We start from the raw sequence: 16,608 nt of genomic DNA on the forward strand, positions 1-16,608 counted from the left end.
TATTTACACGTTTAAGACCAATTTAAGAATTCTGGCATCGTTTGTTAGAACATATTTTTACATATTTTACAAATAAGAGCACAGTTTAGCCTTATTTGACTTTTGTAGCATATTTAAGGCATATTTTTTGTGCATATTTTACTCTTTTAGTGCATATTTTGATGTTTTTCGCTCTTGTTTTTTATATTTGAATATATAAAAGATTTTTTTTTCAAAATTAAATTTTAAATTTTTTTAAATTAAAAAAAAAATTATTTTTTTTTTTTAATTTTTTCATTTTCGTTGGTAAAACTTGAACAGCAAAAAATAGTAGTATCATACAACTAATTACTTTAGATTTCATTCCTTTTTAATCGTTTAAAAACATTACAATATCGATTAAAATGTGTGTTGAAAAGCTTTGAATATAAGTGAAGGTACTGTGTCAATATTCTTCGTTTGAAATTTATATTTTGGGCATGGGTTTATGTTATTATTGGTTGTTTGGACGTAAAACGGAATTCTATTAAACTATGAGATGAAGCATGAAATATGACATTAAATATTTTGAATATTTGATTACATTTTCAGTCCTATTGAGCTTCTCATTGATAAAAAATAAACCGAAAATTTATTTTTAGATTATATTTTAAAAGTTTTAAAATCATATTTTGAGATACATATTTTAATATATAACTTTCTCATTGTAAATGTCGTGGGTCAAATATTGATACTTCATTATACCGAAAATTTTAAATTTGAATTAAAAATTTCTTTAGATTAATTTCAAAAACTGGCCGATTTTAAATGTTGAAAAATTGTTACGGCTCTAATGTATAAGGTTAAATCTAGATTTTTTCTTGGGGTATGGGGCTTGATACATATGTAGACTTACTGTATATAAATATTCTTTTAAAAATTGTCAAAAATACAGTACATAAATTATCATTTATAACATAATATATTTTTAATCATTTTAAATTAGTGCTTTGTGTGTACCTCGAGCTTAAAATATGAGTCAAATATGGATGAGCAATGAATATATTTTTTGATTGGAATTCGTAGTAGGAGTAACTATGCATGCTTTTACCAAGTCATTTTTACATTTCATCATTTCTGGCACAAACTATTTAAAACAATCTAAAAGTAAACTTTCGCAATTTTTTCTATAAAAGAATTTTAAACTTGTGCTATCGATTTTAAAGTAGTAAATGAAAAATATCACGATGTTCTACACTGTGTTCTTCGCAAACAAGTTTTCATTCGTTTCTGTCGTCCTCCTATGTTTATTCCACTTCGGGCACATAATTGTGACATGTCTCAAACGACGTGTACTTAAATAGATCAGTTTTCATTAGGCTCATAACATTTTTATTAATAAGAGGGTACGTCGTTTTTTTAGTATTTCGAAGAATGCCGAATTTTTTGGTTTGTCAAAGGCAATTTTTTGAGAAATTTAAACTTTGACTTCTTGTAGCTTTTAAATCTAAAAACATTTTAATTATCGAATTTGCAAAACATTTGAATCAAAGTTTGTTAAATGCAAATATGTAAAAATTATTTCATTTAATTATCCAGAAAAGAAAATACTAACACAAAACGTTTAAAAACTTAAATGTACCGCAATATTTTGTAATATACCTAACATATCTCTGAAAAGATTTTTAAAAATGAGGTTAAGTAACTCACACAACAGGTCTTATTGTTTTTATATTTAAACATATGAAAATCTTTCCAAAAATTTTAGGAAATATCATTGGTTCGGAATTTTGTGATAAAATATGCAATTCATTTCGTAAGCTTTTAAGTCTACCATCCATTCTAAATGCACACGTTTTTATAGAATTATTTGTAATATGCCTGCTGCGTCAGCATGAACATCAACAATGTCAGCATCTCATATTTATATTATACTATTTAAAGACAACCCAGCAGTTTTAGATGACTCTAGATATGTATGTAAATAGTAATTTTAACTTGTATTCTAGACAGACCACTTTGCTATACATAGGTTTATTAGGAAACGTAATAATAAACTTAAAGAATACGAGCACTATCTGCTAGGGTCATCAGTTCTTATTTTATATGATATTAGTATTAATAAATGTATTAATTTGGAGAATCTAATCTAATCTTTGGTTTATAATTACTCTCTAAAATTAATCAAAGTCTAAAGGCATACTCCCTTTTATCTAAGTGCATTACTGCATTGACACCGAACATTTACATAAATTAATATCTAATGGGGTTACATCGAATACATATAAAACAGTTGGGAAATGTATAGTATCACGTTTGTAGCTCTAGAAAAAGGTCTCATCTACTTTACGAGCGAACAACAACAATTCTATTTCTAATGTAATAAAAGTACTTTGAATTGAAGTACTTTCATCAATAAAGAATGGAAGAAGAATAAAAAATAAAATAAATTACATTACACCTTATAAGTATACGACTACGAGTTTACAATACAATACAACAGTCTTGACCAGAACAAAAGTACTGCATTGAAATATGAGACCATTACGTATTAGTTTTAAGATTAGCAGATTGGTCATGTTTTTTTATTGACGTTATGGTTTTTCTTTAATGTTTGGCAATTGGAAAACCACCGGGATTAGGGGCGTAATATTGCAATAATAGTTTATTGTTCAATCTGTTTTAATTTCCGTGTAATTGTAAATTATTTGGTTAAATTTTGCGATTTACTAGAAATATTCCACTGTAATAACCCAAATAAAGTTTAATTTGTACAAAATCAAGTTTAATTGTTGAAATTTCAAATAAGTATGTATTGAGTCTTGTGCATTATTGGAATTACGGCTACCGTTATTAGAACTAAAAATTGGATTATAAAAATAACATTTCACTTAATTCAAATGGTAATTTTTTTAATAACTTGTACTTAGTGCTGATTTTTAATACCAAATGATAAAAATATTAATTTCTTCTGTTTTGTTTTCATTAGCAATTTCCATTTTGTGCCATCCTAATATACATACTTTACATATTTTTTACTTTGATGGATCGCTCGCGTGAAACTTTTTTTAAAATTAATATTTTGTCAGAATCTTAAAAAACAATAGAGTTTTAACGAAAACAATGGTCTGAACAATAAAAAATCACATAACCTTGACCCATGTGCACAAAAATACATACATATGTTTGTTTATATTTTAAATCGTTGATTTCTTAAAACAAAGAAATAAAAGTTTAACAAGTTTTTTAAAAGCATTGCATTTTGTTGCTAATTTATTTATAAATATGACGATTTAAATTTTTATTTTCAGTTTTTTGTTTTTAATGTTGTATTAGAAAAAAAATTCACATATCAAGTTCATCAACAATTACATCCTTGAATATTAACCATAAGTTCAAGAGTTTTAGTTATAAATTAATTTGTGACGGATCTGATAAATACCTGTTTCCTCTAAAATTTAAATTTTTTATTTGTTAACTTAGTTTTAAGGAAATTCTGGTTATAAAATAGAAAATCAAATATCTGTACCATACACACCAGGGCCTTCAAAAAATTAATCGTTATTCGGTTAACCAATTAATTTTGTTTGACAAACTGTGTGAGTAATTCAAAATTGAATTCTCAAGTAAATTTTGACTCAAACTACCATTGCAAGTTAAGCAATAAATATATTGTTTAAATAATTTACTAGAGGAAAATTAAAAAATAAATTTTCCTCTAGTAAATGCATTTTATAACTTAAGGAAAAATCTTTCAGCATAAATGTTATGAACTGCTTTCATTGACAAAAGTTAATAATATTTAAGAATAAGTTTCTAAATTGTATGAATTTTTTCATATAAATTCTTTCAAACGAAATGTAGAAGCCTTGACTTAAAATATTTAAAATTTAAATTATATTTTTCTTTTTGTTAAAAATGTAAGACATTTTCTTTGGATTAAGATCTTTATGATTTTCATATTAAAATCTATGAAATATTGGCGAAATTGCCGGATGTTATGAAGATACAATGTTTGCTGATGTTTTGTTTTCCAAGATTTTGATTTTAAAATTTTCGTCATATTCAAATTCGTACATATTTTGAACTTTTAATATTCTAAATGAAAATGCCTTGGGAAAAAGTCATGTTCGATTCATAATATTTATTACCAAATTCATTCCAGATATGCAAAAGTATTAATTGCTTGTGCTAAGGTTTTTGCTGGAACATTAAAAATCTCTGATGTGATTACTGCATATAAATATTTGTATTGAAAGTTACTTATGTTCCATTCTAACTTTAGAAATCCCATTATAAATATTTATAAATATTAAAGAAGCCTAATTATGCAATTGTGAAATAAGCAATAAACGAATAGAGCTTAACAACAAGATTTCTTTTACCTTCAGTTTATTATTAAATATTTTTTCTTCTAACAATAAGTTGTTATCTGTCTGTCTTTACTCAATTGTGTGCAAGTGTTGGGATACTAACTAAGTACATATTGTACAGAAATTACTAATTTATACATTAATTAGTGAATATGCGCTAACAAAGATTTATATCTATAAAATAAAAGTACAAAACCCATACATTTAAACAAATACATACTCAAGTATATTCATCAGACAATTACTTATTAAGGTATTTTATATACATACACACACACACACTTATACATACATATATTTTATTTTTCAGTCAAGGTAAGATTAAAACAACAATAAAGGTACACAATTAAATAGAAAAAATTAAATAATATTAAATAAAAAAAAAATAGATAAACAACAAGTCATGCATATCATCATATTCATTGTTTGGTTGTATTCTTACTAAATGTTTGAATGTTTGAGCTGGATTATAAAACAAATTTTAAATTACAATTTGATTGAATTCTTCAATTCTTCATTTTTTTATTTATTTTATTTGTTGAAGTAATTAGTGTTGTAACGCACAAGTTTATTACAAGACAATTCAATCTATCAATAATTGCAAGACATAAAAATTTGAGAAATACGAGGTCACGTTACTTCTAAGTAACTCGTAATTGTTAAACAATATTATTTCTTATACATATGTATATAGATACAACTTATGTATATATTTGGGAAACGGCTGTGCTACTTAGGAAGTGATTGTATATTTTTGGATACAGCATGTAACCATCACTATTATAATATAGACAAATTAAAAAGCGATTAACCGGATTTTTTTGAATATATAGTTCATATTTTGAATGGAAATCGGTTTCGAATGTTTAGTTCATATTTTAGATTTATTCAACTGGACAGTTTTTGTGTCTCTAATCGGTCTTTTATGGATAAAAAATATTATGTTTGCTATTCCTTTTGATAGATTAAGTTCCCTTTGAATCGAGATGTGGTTTTAGCACGTAGAAGTTTTAGGCAATATTAATTTTAAATAATCTCAACCCGGGCATTGGAAAAAAAATAATAAAAAATACTTTTATTTTTTTTTTTTATTAATTAAATAGTTCAAAATCCATTTAAAAATCAATTCCTACAAGATGACAGAAAATGCGATGTATAGACAAAAAAATCCAATAAAGATGTCCGACCATTGTTAAAGATAGAGACAAATCATAGTAAATTTATTTATATTTATTACTACTCTAGAGTACGATATCAATAATTTTATTATTTAAGGGTAGATTATTTTTCAGCAGAGATACACAAATTAAAACATTTTAAAATTAAAAAAATGAATAACTGTCATATGAAACAGAATAAACAAATTCATGTTATTTATAGTTGTGTGACAATAAACCAAGTATTTGAAGTAAAAATAAAAACAATTTACATATTTCTTAACTGTCTATAAATCAAAGCCTATGTTAGTGAAATTGTTTATATTGAACGTCTGACAAAAATTACAAGTATGTATGTATCTATATATATATACATACATACATATACATATGTATTGCGCCAAAGCAACTAACTTACCTTTTTCAAAGAAATTGAAAGATTGTTGGCCGCATTTATATTATTAACATGATGACGCATTGCAACGACGTCAACATTCAAGTTTATTGCTGCCGGTAGGGTTTGTTGATGATGATGATGATGGCTGTGACTGTTGAGATGTTGGGGAGATGGAGAAGATGGAACACATGTTAATTGAGGGGTCGTCGTATTGACCTGATTTGTTGTTGTTTGTTGAGGTATCACTTGTGAACAACTCGATAGCGTTGTTTGGTTGGCTACTCCAGTCAATGGATTATTAAGTGCTGCGGCAGCAGCTGCAGCAGATGAGGCTAAATATGTACGCAGGGCAAGTGGTGAAAACATAGCGGCCGCAGCAGCAGCTGCTGCAGATGATGGTAGTAATGTATTTGGATGTTGCGTATGGTTATTCTGCAATTGGGAGCTTTGCAGATGTTGAAGACCATGTCCGTGGCCATTAAGCAGGTTTGGTGTTGGCATGGTAGATGCTGTATGCTGTTGTGCTGCCGGAGCTATTGCCGATGTATTGTGGTGTAGAGTAGTTGGTGTATTATTGCAAGCAAATGTCCCCACAGCATTCGGATGAAAGCTTGGATGTTGATAGGTATGTCCCCCTGCTGCTGCTGCTGCCGCTGCTGTTTGCACTTGAATTGTAGCAGCAGTATTGTTGTTAACATTGCTGGGATGTTGGTTCGGCAAGACTTGGCATGTTAGGGTTGGATTGTTTGTCGCTGCATAGGGACTAATTGTTGCTGCATTTGGAGATCCTGGTTGAGGATACGGCATTGTTAGCATTTTTTGTATTGGTATTCCCCATGGTAGGTACCATGAACCAGGCTGATACTGCATGTTATTTAATTTATTTGGTCTTTGTTATCACTTTTTTGTTGTTTCCCTTTGTTTTCTTTTTCTATTTTGTTCCTTTTTTATTTTTGTACTAATATTTTTGGTTCTTTTTCTTAATTAAATTTTATTTTTGTCCAATTTTATCAACATTCCATTATATGGATGTTTGTTGTAGGCACATTATTATAATAATTATATTTAATTTATAAACACTACATGTGTATATGTAGTCTTGTGTGTGCAAATAGTTTTAACTATTTTGAATCTGTGAATCTAAAGATTGATTAACAATAAGTCTTGTTTGCATGTTCGATTTACACATCCATGCAAAAATATTTCAATCTCTCTATATAGTATATGTTCGAGACAAACATTCATACATAATTTAGAAATAGTGTTAAGTGTGATTGTGTATTTGCTTGCGTTTTGACTGACGTACTAAATACAATACTCTTGAATACATTAGACCACCTAAGGCAGTCATAAATTTCCTAGTCACCAACAAAAAAATTTTTTTCATATAGTTTTTCAATATGTTATTATTTTGGAAAATATATTAAAAAATAAAACGATTTACATATTTAAGAAATTAAATTAAATAATATTAAATAAATAAATAAATATCTTAAACACAGGTCAAATATAAATGAGATATTATGAACATTTTTATAAAAGCAATTTTTTATTAAACGGACCCCCATTAGAGATCCGTTAGTTAGATCATGTGTTTATCTCAAAAATTAATTTCTCATTTACTAACAACTAATTTTCTATTTTATTATAAACTAATTTAATTAAAATAAACAAATGTAGTGTGTGTTTATATAAATTAATTTAAAATGTTCGAAAGCAATATTTTGCTAGAGAAGCAAACAGAAAATTTTTTAGTAAAACATTGAAAGTTCATTGTAGATATTAGAGTAAATTTTTTAATTCAACTTAAAACTAAATATGTAAGAAAAATTAAAAAATATAACTATATTTCCAAAAAATTATTTTTTAGTTTTTTTTTTATAGTTAATTATATAAAAAAACGTTATTTTTTTCTCATATTTCTTTCATTTAAAAACTTGAACGAAACTTATTCACATGTATAAGTCTAATTTTTACTTGTAGATAAAAAAATGTGAAATGTTTACAATTATTTTGACATAAATCTTAAAAAACCATTAAAACAATATTATTTTTTCAGAAAAATTCTTCCACATGGTACACATTTAATATATTTATACATATTCGAACCTAATTGCAAAATAATAATATGAACAATTTAATCTAAAGAGTTTCAATTGATTTTCAAACTAGATATATTAGGGTGGGCTTTTTGTTTATATTTTTCGAAATTAAAGAATTGCGTACGTAAAACTAATTTTTAATTAAAATCTTAAATATTTTGATTCTATCTGTAATTTTTTCCTAGAAATAAGTATTTTTTGTATTTACTTCATATGAGAAATTGCAAGTTCGCCAATTGTGTCCAAACGTTAATTTGGATTTTAATCCAAATTTATGAATTTCAATTGCATAAAAAATAATAATTTATGAAACCAAGAACATACCAAGTTGATGAATAGAGAATATTTATACTTTAAACTCAAAACGAATAGAAAAATAAAACATTTTCTTTTAACTAAAACCATAAATCTTACATTTTTGAATTATTAACAATGCTGAATTTCCCACAAAAATATTAACTGATTTGATTCATAAATTGATGAGAATTTTTTTATACAGAAATCCTCTCAATTTTTGACAGAATTTTAAAGAAGAATTTTCCCATATATTCCAAGGCCATCCTAATGTGCATTTACGTGAATAGATGTATATGTATATATATATATATTTTTTTTTTTTAATTTAAACATACATACATACATACATACATACATACATACAGAAATACATATATGATGAAACACAAAATTAAATAATACAAAATTTTAAAAGTATTGTTGTACATTATTTTATTTTTTACGCTTTTATATTTCTATCCTCAAAGATACCGAGACACAAATGTCGACCTAAAATATACAAAATACACATTCTAAAATGTTATGAAAAAAAATTTAAAAAAAAAATATTTAGTACAGACATACATACATACATACATATATAAAACTTAAATCAAGAAAATTTAAACATTTTTAAATTTCTCCGTATTTACAATAAAAAAACAACAAATAATAATAAATAAATTATTAAAACAAAAACAAATCCCAAAACAAAGACGTTTTCAAATACTAACAGAATAGTTTGGCAAGTCATTTAATTTAGTGTGTATTTGACTTTTATGACTATGTAGTACATATTAAAACGAAAATTTTCAAAAAATATATATTTGGTTCTAATTATGTTGTTTGATTTTCATAATAATACATATAATAATTTATATAATAATAAACAATAGGTACATCTCGTTTTACTGATCTGTTTTATGTACTATTTATTCAACAAGCATTTTTATATTCGAAAATGCTACCATGGTATTAATTTAATATAATTATCGAATCAAAAAATATTTAATATTCTATAAGGATGTAAAATCGAGATTTAAAAAAGATTTTGTATCAGAACATTTATGAAGACGGCTTCCTGCAATGACATGATTTAATGCGCTAATTTTATTACAAACTCATTATAACACCAACTAGCTATATTCAAAATATTTTAATAAAAACATTTCATTGTATTTCATTGTATTTAAAATTTTAGTACTATTTTTTTAATTTTCGTAAAACAATTGGAATTTTTAATAAAGATTATATTACGAATACATAACCTTATTCCAACGACGATTATTGATATGATTTGAAATAATACCCATTAATCTCAATCTATAAAAACCTAGCAACAATTCTAATAATGTTTATCGAATTACTAGCAGCACAGTTTTTCGCTGGGTTGCAAACTTTATTTATAAATAGTATTTATGTGCATCTATTTCTTCTTTAATTTTATATATAATTTTGCTAGACAAATTGTAACAAAATCGCATTAAAACTAAAAATTCTTATTATTTATATCACAATAAAATTTGAAGGCATAAAAATATATTTGTCTTTCAGTTTATTACATTTTGAATACAAGCACAAACAAATAAATTGTCAGGGACGGAAAGACACATGTACCTCATAATAAGTACATTGCAGTTATGAATGTGTGAGTAACTAACTAACTATAAATTGGGTAAATGATATCTTGTACTTTCGTTAATCTTTACAAATGTTAATTTAAGACTAATTCTCAAGATCACTAATGAATGCATTTTATTTTTATACTTAAACTACTAAGCAATATTTCGCTAGTTGGTAATGAAGTCAGTTACAGTTACCTTGTCTCCAGTTTTTAAAACATAAAAACTTTTTCAAAAGGTCGGAATACACAATTCCGAGGTAACTGGTGTTATTATTAACCTGGTACAAAAGCAACTATTGTGAATGATTTGACTACGACAACTTTACAATAGCAATTTTCTCTTCGAGGGAATTGAACATAAAAAACAAAAACTTTTATAGTGGAAACTCATGGAATAATGAGTTTTTACTGAACACAGTATTAGGTATGAGCTATCTCAAACTGTTTCATTAAAAATCTAAAACGATATCAATTACATTTCTTAAAAATTAAAAGGATTACTTTTAAAGAATCTTCATAAATAATTAAAGAACAAATCGTTTTCAAAATAAAACTACTTTGATTTTTTTATGACGTTTTATTACTTTTTTTAAAAAACTGTGTAGAGTTGCTCTTAAATGAATTTGACTTTAGTATGAGCATCAACACGTTACAAATAACTAGATCTTACACGCATGGAAGTCTGTCTGCTCTTTTTGATTATGAAAATAATTTGAATGAGCAAAGCAGAAGACACAATACAACGAGTGTATTAATATTAAATTAAGCAGCGTTTTGTTTACAACAAAAACATGTTTTATTAGCTTTAAAGACAAAAACAGGTGTGTATTTACTTGGACGGATAAATGTTTTTTTTTTTGAAAATAAATTTTCAAAATATTCATAAAAAACAAATGAATATATAGATTCATTGATATTATTTATTTGCTTACATTCGACTTTTTCACTAAATCATAAATTTATAATATTTTGAATCAATATTTGTAAAGCTACTTTCACCCATATAAAATATTTGACGAAACGATTATTTTTTGTAAATATTTGTTTTATATTACATGATTTTTGCAATTGCTAATCCATGGTTCATTTATTACAAATAGTCCATTTATAAAAAAAGGCTTAAGGAATCCAAAGCATACATTAATATTGGGAGCATTTAAATGCTAAACAAATATTAAAATACATATATAACCATGACACTGACATTTTTATAAATGTTAATTATGCGATGATCATAACACATTTTTCGAAAGTTAACTTTAAGAACCCAAAAGTACCCATTGATCTATAGATTAATAAGGAACACGGTTGACCGTAGAAAATTCACTGCGCCTACTTTGGACGAAATATATTTCTTGTTTTTTTTTAACAACATTTGAATTCCTTTCGAGTGTAAAAGATAAGTACATACGTACATATTTGTAAGCCATTACTAGACTTTTAGTAATGCAGGAGGTATGTAGCAGTCATTAAAAAGTAAGTTCTTGAGTAAGTAGATGTCATTATCCAGTTTTTGCTCAATGTATTTCATCTCTCCATCAAAAAGGCTTTGTTTGACTACGGACTTGTGAGAATAAAACTGTGAAATGTTATTATTTAAACAATCAAAAAATTACAATGTGTTGTACAAAAACAATTGATCAATTCAAAATCATGTTGTATATTGTATCTACTAAAGTGTAGTAACAGTGATTGTGAACAGATTTTTGTAGCAAGTCAGAAGTTTATGTTCACTATGAAAAAAAACTATCAAAACAAACAATGTCAACAGTTAAAATAATCAAATAATATTAAACTAATTAAACGAGCAAAATAAACTAAATTAATTTCTTTTTATTTAAAATTCTATTATTTTCATTATTCTACATTATAAACTATTAAATAAACCGTTTTAAATAAAATTTTATTTTTGTTTTGGTAAAAAGCTGTTTGTTTGTAATTTCTGTATTACCACTTTATCATTTTTTAAGCCAAAATCGATTGATTTTTTATTTATATACTGAAATATACAATTAACAACACTGAACTTTCTTACGATATTCGAAAAACATATGAAAAATTGTCGTAAATAGAGGTTTTGCATAGAAAATACCAACAACATTGTTATGACTATTGTAGCAGCTGCTGACATACAACGCTACAACACCGATTGTGAATTGAACAAATATGTTAACAAAACATAAATTTCATATTTTTCCTGTTTTTCACTTTATTCCCAAAAAATCATCAAATTTTGGTAATGAGTAATCTAGATAATGTAGTTATTTAATACATTACCTGTTAATGAGTGGTCGTTGTCAATGCCACTATTTTTTTAATGGGATTTGTAGCTAATTATCTAAAAAAGCAGTCCAATTATCTAAAGCATCTATCCAACATCTGCAGTTCGAATCATAGTTGATAACAGTATTTAAAAAAAAAAAAACGTTTATTTATACTTTTATATAAAAAATATAGTACTATAAAATAACTTGCTACAGGAGCACTGAGTAAGCGGAAAGACTAATAAATATAAAAACAAGTTAGAGTGCTATATTCGGCTGTGCCGAATCTTATATACCCTTCACCATAGTGTATTTTAAACATATGTATTAGTTTTATAAATTTTTTCCCGACTACATTATTATTACACCAAAAGCAAAACAAAATGAACAACAACAACGCTAAACGAAATAAAATACACAAGGCATCTAAACCAACAGACATCGAAACATACATAACGAAACAGAACAGAAACAGAAAAACAAAATAAACAACGCAATAAAACAAACCTACATCCAAATATACGAACAGAATTCACAAAAACAAAACAAAATACACAACTCAATGACGCCAACAGCATCCAAACATACAAAACGAAATACACAGCAGAAAAACCAAATAATCTACATACAAGTGTACATCTTTTTCTAATATACAGTTGTTCAATTCACAATAAAGTTGTATATTGTATCTAATAAAGTGTAGTAAGAGTGATTGTGAACAGATTTTGTAGCAAGCCAAAAGTTTATGTTCACAATAAAAAAACAATCAAAACAAACAATGTCAAAAGTAAACAAATAATATTAAACTAATTAAATGAGCAAAATAAACCAAATCAATTTCTTTTTATTTAAAATTATATTATTTTCATTATTCCACATTTTAAACTAACAAATAAACAGTTTTTAATAAAATTTATTTTTGTGTTGGTAAACAGCTGTTTGTTTGTAATTTCTGTTTTACCACAATTGACAACACTGAATTTTCTTACGATATTCGAAAAACATATGAAAAATTGTCGTAAGAGTTGTATAGAACTTTTGCATAGAAAATACCAGCAACATTGTTATGACTATTGTAGCAGCTGCAGACATACAACGCATATAATGCTACAACATCGATTGTGAATTGAACATGTGTTGTTGTTGCTTATTTAACAAAGCATGAAAAAATATGCTCATATCTCCGTTATTTACCGACCGATTTTGCTGATTTATTGAAAATTCGGATCTCGCCGATATCTGGGGTCCTCTAAAAACTGATTTCAACAAACGGACATGACTTAATCGACTCCGCTATCTATAAGGATCCAGAATATATATACTTTATAGGGTCGGAAAATTATATTATAGAAATTGCAAACAGAATGACAAACTTATATATACCCTTCTCACGAAGGTGAAGGGTATAAAAACTGTAGAGCCAGGTTTACACGGGGGAAAGTCGTATAAGCACATTTGTAACCAGTTATTTTTTGAACAAAAATAATTAGTTATTCACCCCGAAAGTAAGTAGTTCCACATTACTTGCCTACTTACCGGGTAAGTAAAGTTATTCCTGGGTTGTACTACACGGCGTTCATAAACGATTAATAATGTTATTAAAGGTTCATACAAGAAATTGTGTAACAAAATAAAACCTTACTTAATAAACCTTCAATACAACTTTGACAGCTTTATGGATATCAGAGTTGTAAATAAAGTTTGCTCATAATTTGTAATTGCATTTTATATATGTGATTTAATTAAAAATCTGTGGAAATTATAAAGTAAACACTTATGTTAAGGTTTTAGCTTTTAAATTACTATTAAAAAAACCAACTCAATGGAATGTATTGTATATACTTTTTATGAGAAATATATATATATACATAAGTATGTATGTATGTATACATATAAACAAGTTGTTTTTAGTCGAGTTTAATTACTCTAAACAGATTTAGGTTATGACCATATAAAAATGCATAATTATTGTATTAAGGTTAAGTTCAATATTAAACAAGGAGGAACATTTTTTATTTTGTAAAAAAGACAAGACCAAATAAATTAAAACACAACAAAAAAATAATAAAAAGCAGGTGAATGTATTGGGAGATTTTTTCGCACTTATAGCTGAATGCGAACAATAATTCTTAATTATAACATTTTGTTAAACGTAACCCATCGTAGCAAAGTCGACTAAAAATTTCCAAAAAGCTAAAAAACATCAGCAATTTTTTTGATTAATTTAAAGTACGAGATGAGGTGTGAGTAATGTTGTTTTAATAAAAGCGAAAATTGTTTTTTTTTTTTTTTTTTTTTTGGAAATTGACCAAACTTTTATCTGGACGGAAATATGTGAAAAGAAAAAAGTGGTTTTTTTATCTCATTTTATTTAAAATCTCCAGTTCTTATTTCGCACTATATTTTCAATAAAGGAATTAAACAAATATAATTTAAATTCAGGTTGTTACAATTTATAAAATTTCTACATTTAATCCCATAAAATAAACTTAAAATGTGGTCAAAGTTGACCTACTTTAAAAAAAACTAAAATTATATATATATACATATGCTGATGGGAATATTACTTTAAATATCTTGACTAATTTTTAACGCACTGAAGATTTGTGAAATAAGTTAATCTGTAACAAATGTGTAGTATTAGGCCTAAAAAATATTTATATTTGGATGTATGTGTGCACATAATGCTATTATATACCATATGTTAGATCATTGTTTTCATTGTCGTAGGGTGTAAAAAATTTTCTTAATATTATGGATTATTTTCGTTTTTTAAAATTTTTTGTAAGTTGAACCACTCCTGGTTTGTTTTGAGTAAAAGTTATTAATCCTTGAAGGACAAATCGGATAAATGTTTTAAGTTAAAAATTGTGAAAGTAATTAATTTACAAAAATTAATTTTTAATTCAATTAGCAAATTCTTATGAATTGGATATTATTATTACAAAATTTGTTATGGTGCCAATAACACAGAAATATGTCGGAAGTGCGGTTTCCGCAAATAAATTTTGACAAAGTTAATTTTCTGGTTATTTTCGTACCTTCAATGGACAGAATTGATCTTATTGATCTTAGACCCCGTAACATGATATATATACGGCCAATATTTTAATGTTTATAACACGCAATGACAGAAGCAATATATACTCGTTTTGTACTCATGCCTCCGTAATGGGTTAATTCGTGAGTTAATATTATTTATAATGATTGTAGTTGATGTTGTACGTTTGCTGGTTGCCCGACAGTTTGGCTGGTAGTCTAGCATGGATGCTGCTGGGTGGTGGTTCAGTTGCTCAGATTTATAAATAGGTAAAAAAACAACAAAATGTTTTTGTTACGTTAGAAGAAAAACGAAAATAATGAAACGAATTCAAGGCATGAAATTCATATGTACATATACATACATACATTTGTAAGAATATAAATACGTTTTTTTGTATGTTTGTATGTATATACGATATGTTTGCATGTATATGTTCACATTGTACATTGAAGCTACAGAAAAGAAATAAATTTTATTTATTGACGACAAATTTCAAAAATGTTCTTTAGCAACAAGTAAATAGACATAAATTCCAACTTATATACGAGTAGGTATTACTTAATTTATATAAATAATATGTATAAACTTGCAACAGTTTAATACTATACACATTTAACACTATATTGTTCCCACTGCATTCAAATCTATTGGTTTAAACGAGACTGGTGTACAAATGACTTTCTAGGAGGTACAATAATACCTTAATTTTTAGGGTTTTATTTTTAAAAATAAAATTAACATATATTTTGTTGTTTATTTGGGAATAAAATAAATTTTTACATGTTATAAACTCTAAACCTGCCACGTGCTTCTGACCCCATTTTTATGTTTGTCATTCCGTTTGTAATTTCTATAATATAATTTTCCGACTCTATTAAGTATATATATTTTGGATCCTTATAGATAGCGGAGTCGATTTAGCCATGTCGTCTGTCTGTGTATATTTAAGTCGAAATGCTTTACGTGAGTACCTGGCGCGTAGCCTTATCTTACGGTGGTACTTTTACCACCACTGGGTAGTAAAAATAACAACTCACCACTGCCCCTTTGTGTATCTTACACGCAGGTTGCAATTTTTGTACATGAATGAGCAATTTGCTCAAGTACTTGAGCTATATACTCTGACCATTGCTGCACCGTTGCATAACTTCCGAGATATAAAACGTCACTTCCGTTTAGCACCTAGATATATATCCGGTAGACCGAAGTACAAATCCGGTAGACCGAAGTACAAATCACAGACGGGCACTGTGATAATTCTGGTATGAACAGAACTAAACATACTTGGACATGGAAGGAAAATTTAATGATAAGGAGTGAGATCGAAAAATTCTTAACATACATATATGTTTATAAAAAAGAAACCACTAAACTTACAGCTTTATTTTTTTTTATTTGATTCAAATTATTATTA

General features: G+C 26.5%; 1 protein-coding gene across 7 annotated transcripts in view; it reads right to left on the reverse strand.

Moving 5' to 3' along the window:
* Positions 1 to 16,608, reverse strand: part of LOC111680680 (RNA pseudouridylate synthase domain-containing protein 2-like) — a 105,929-nt gene that overhangs the window by 23,599 nt on the left and 65,722 nt on the right. For 4 of the 7 annotated variants that reach the window (XM_046946072.1, XM_046946049.1, XM_046946040.1 and 1 more), the window contains one exon: positions 5,907 to 7,025. The exons of 1 other annotated variant lie outside the window; for it this stretch is intronic. In XM_046946072.1, the coding sequence (XP_046802028.1) occupies positions 5,907 to 6,755 (849 nt within the window). In that variant the 5' untranslated portion in view covers positions 6,756 to 7,025. Of the gene's footprint in view, positions 1 to 5,906; positions 7,026 to 16,608 lie in introns of those variants that run through there. 2 more of the 7 variants (XM_046946058.1, XM_046946063.1) reach the window with 1 other exon arrangement.

Source organism: Lucilia cuprina, chromosome 2 (genome assembly GCF_022045245.1).
Source record: "Lucilia cuprina isolate Lc7/37 chromosome 2, ASM2204524v1, whole genome shotgun sequence".
Lineage (NCBI taxonomy): Eukaryota > Metazoa > Arthropoda > Insecta > Diptera > Calliphoridae > Lucilia > Lucilia cuprina.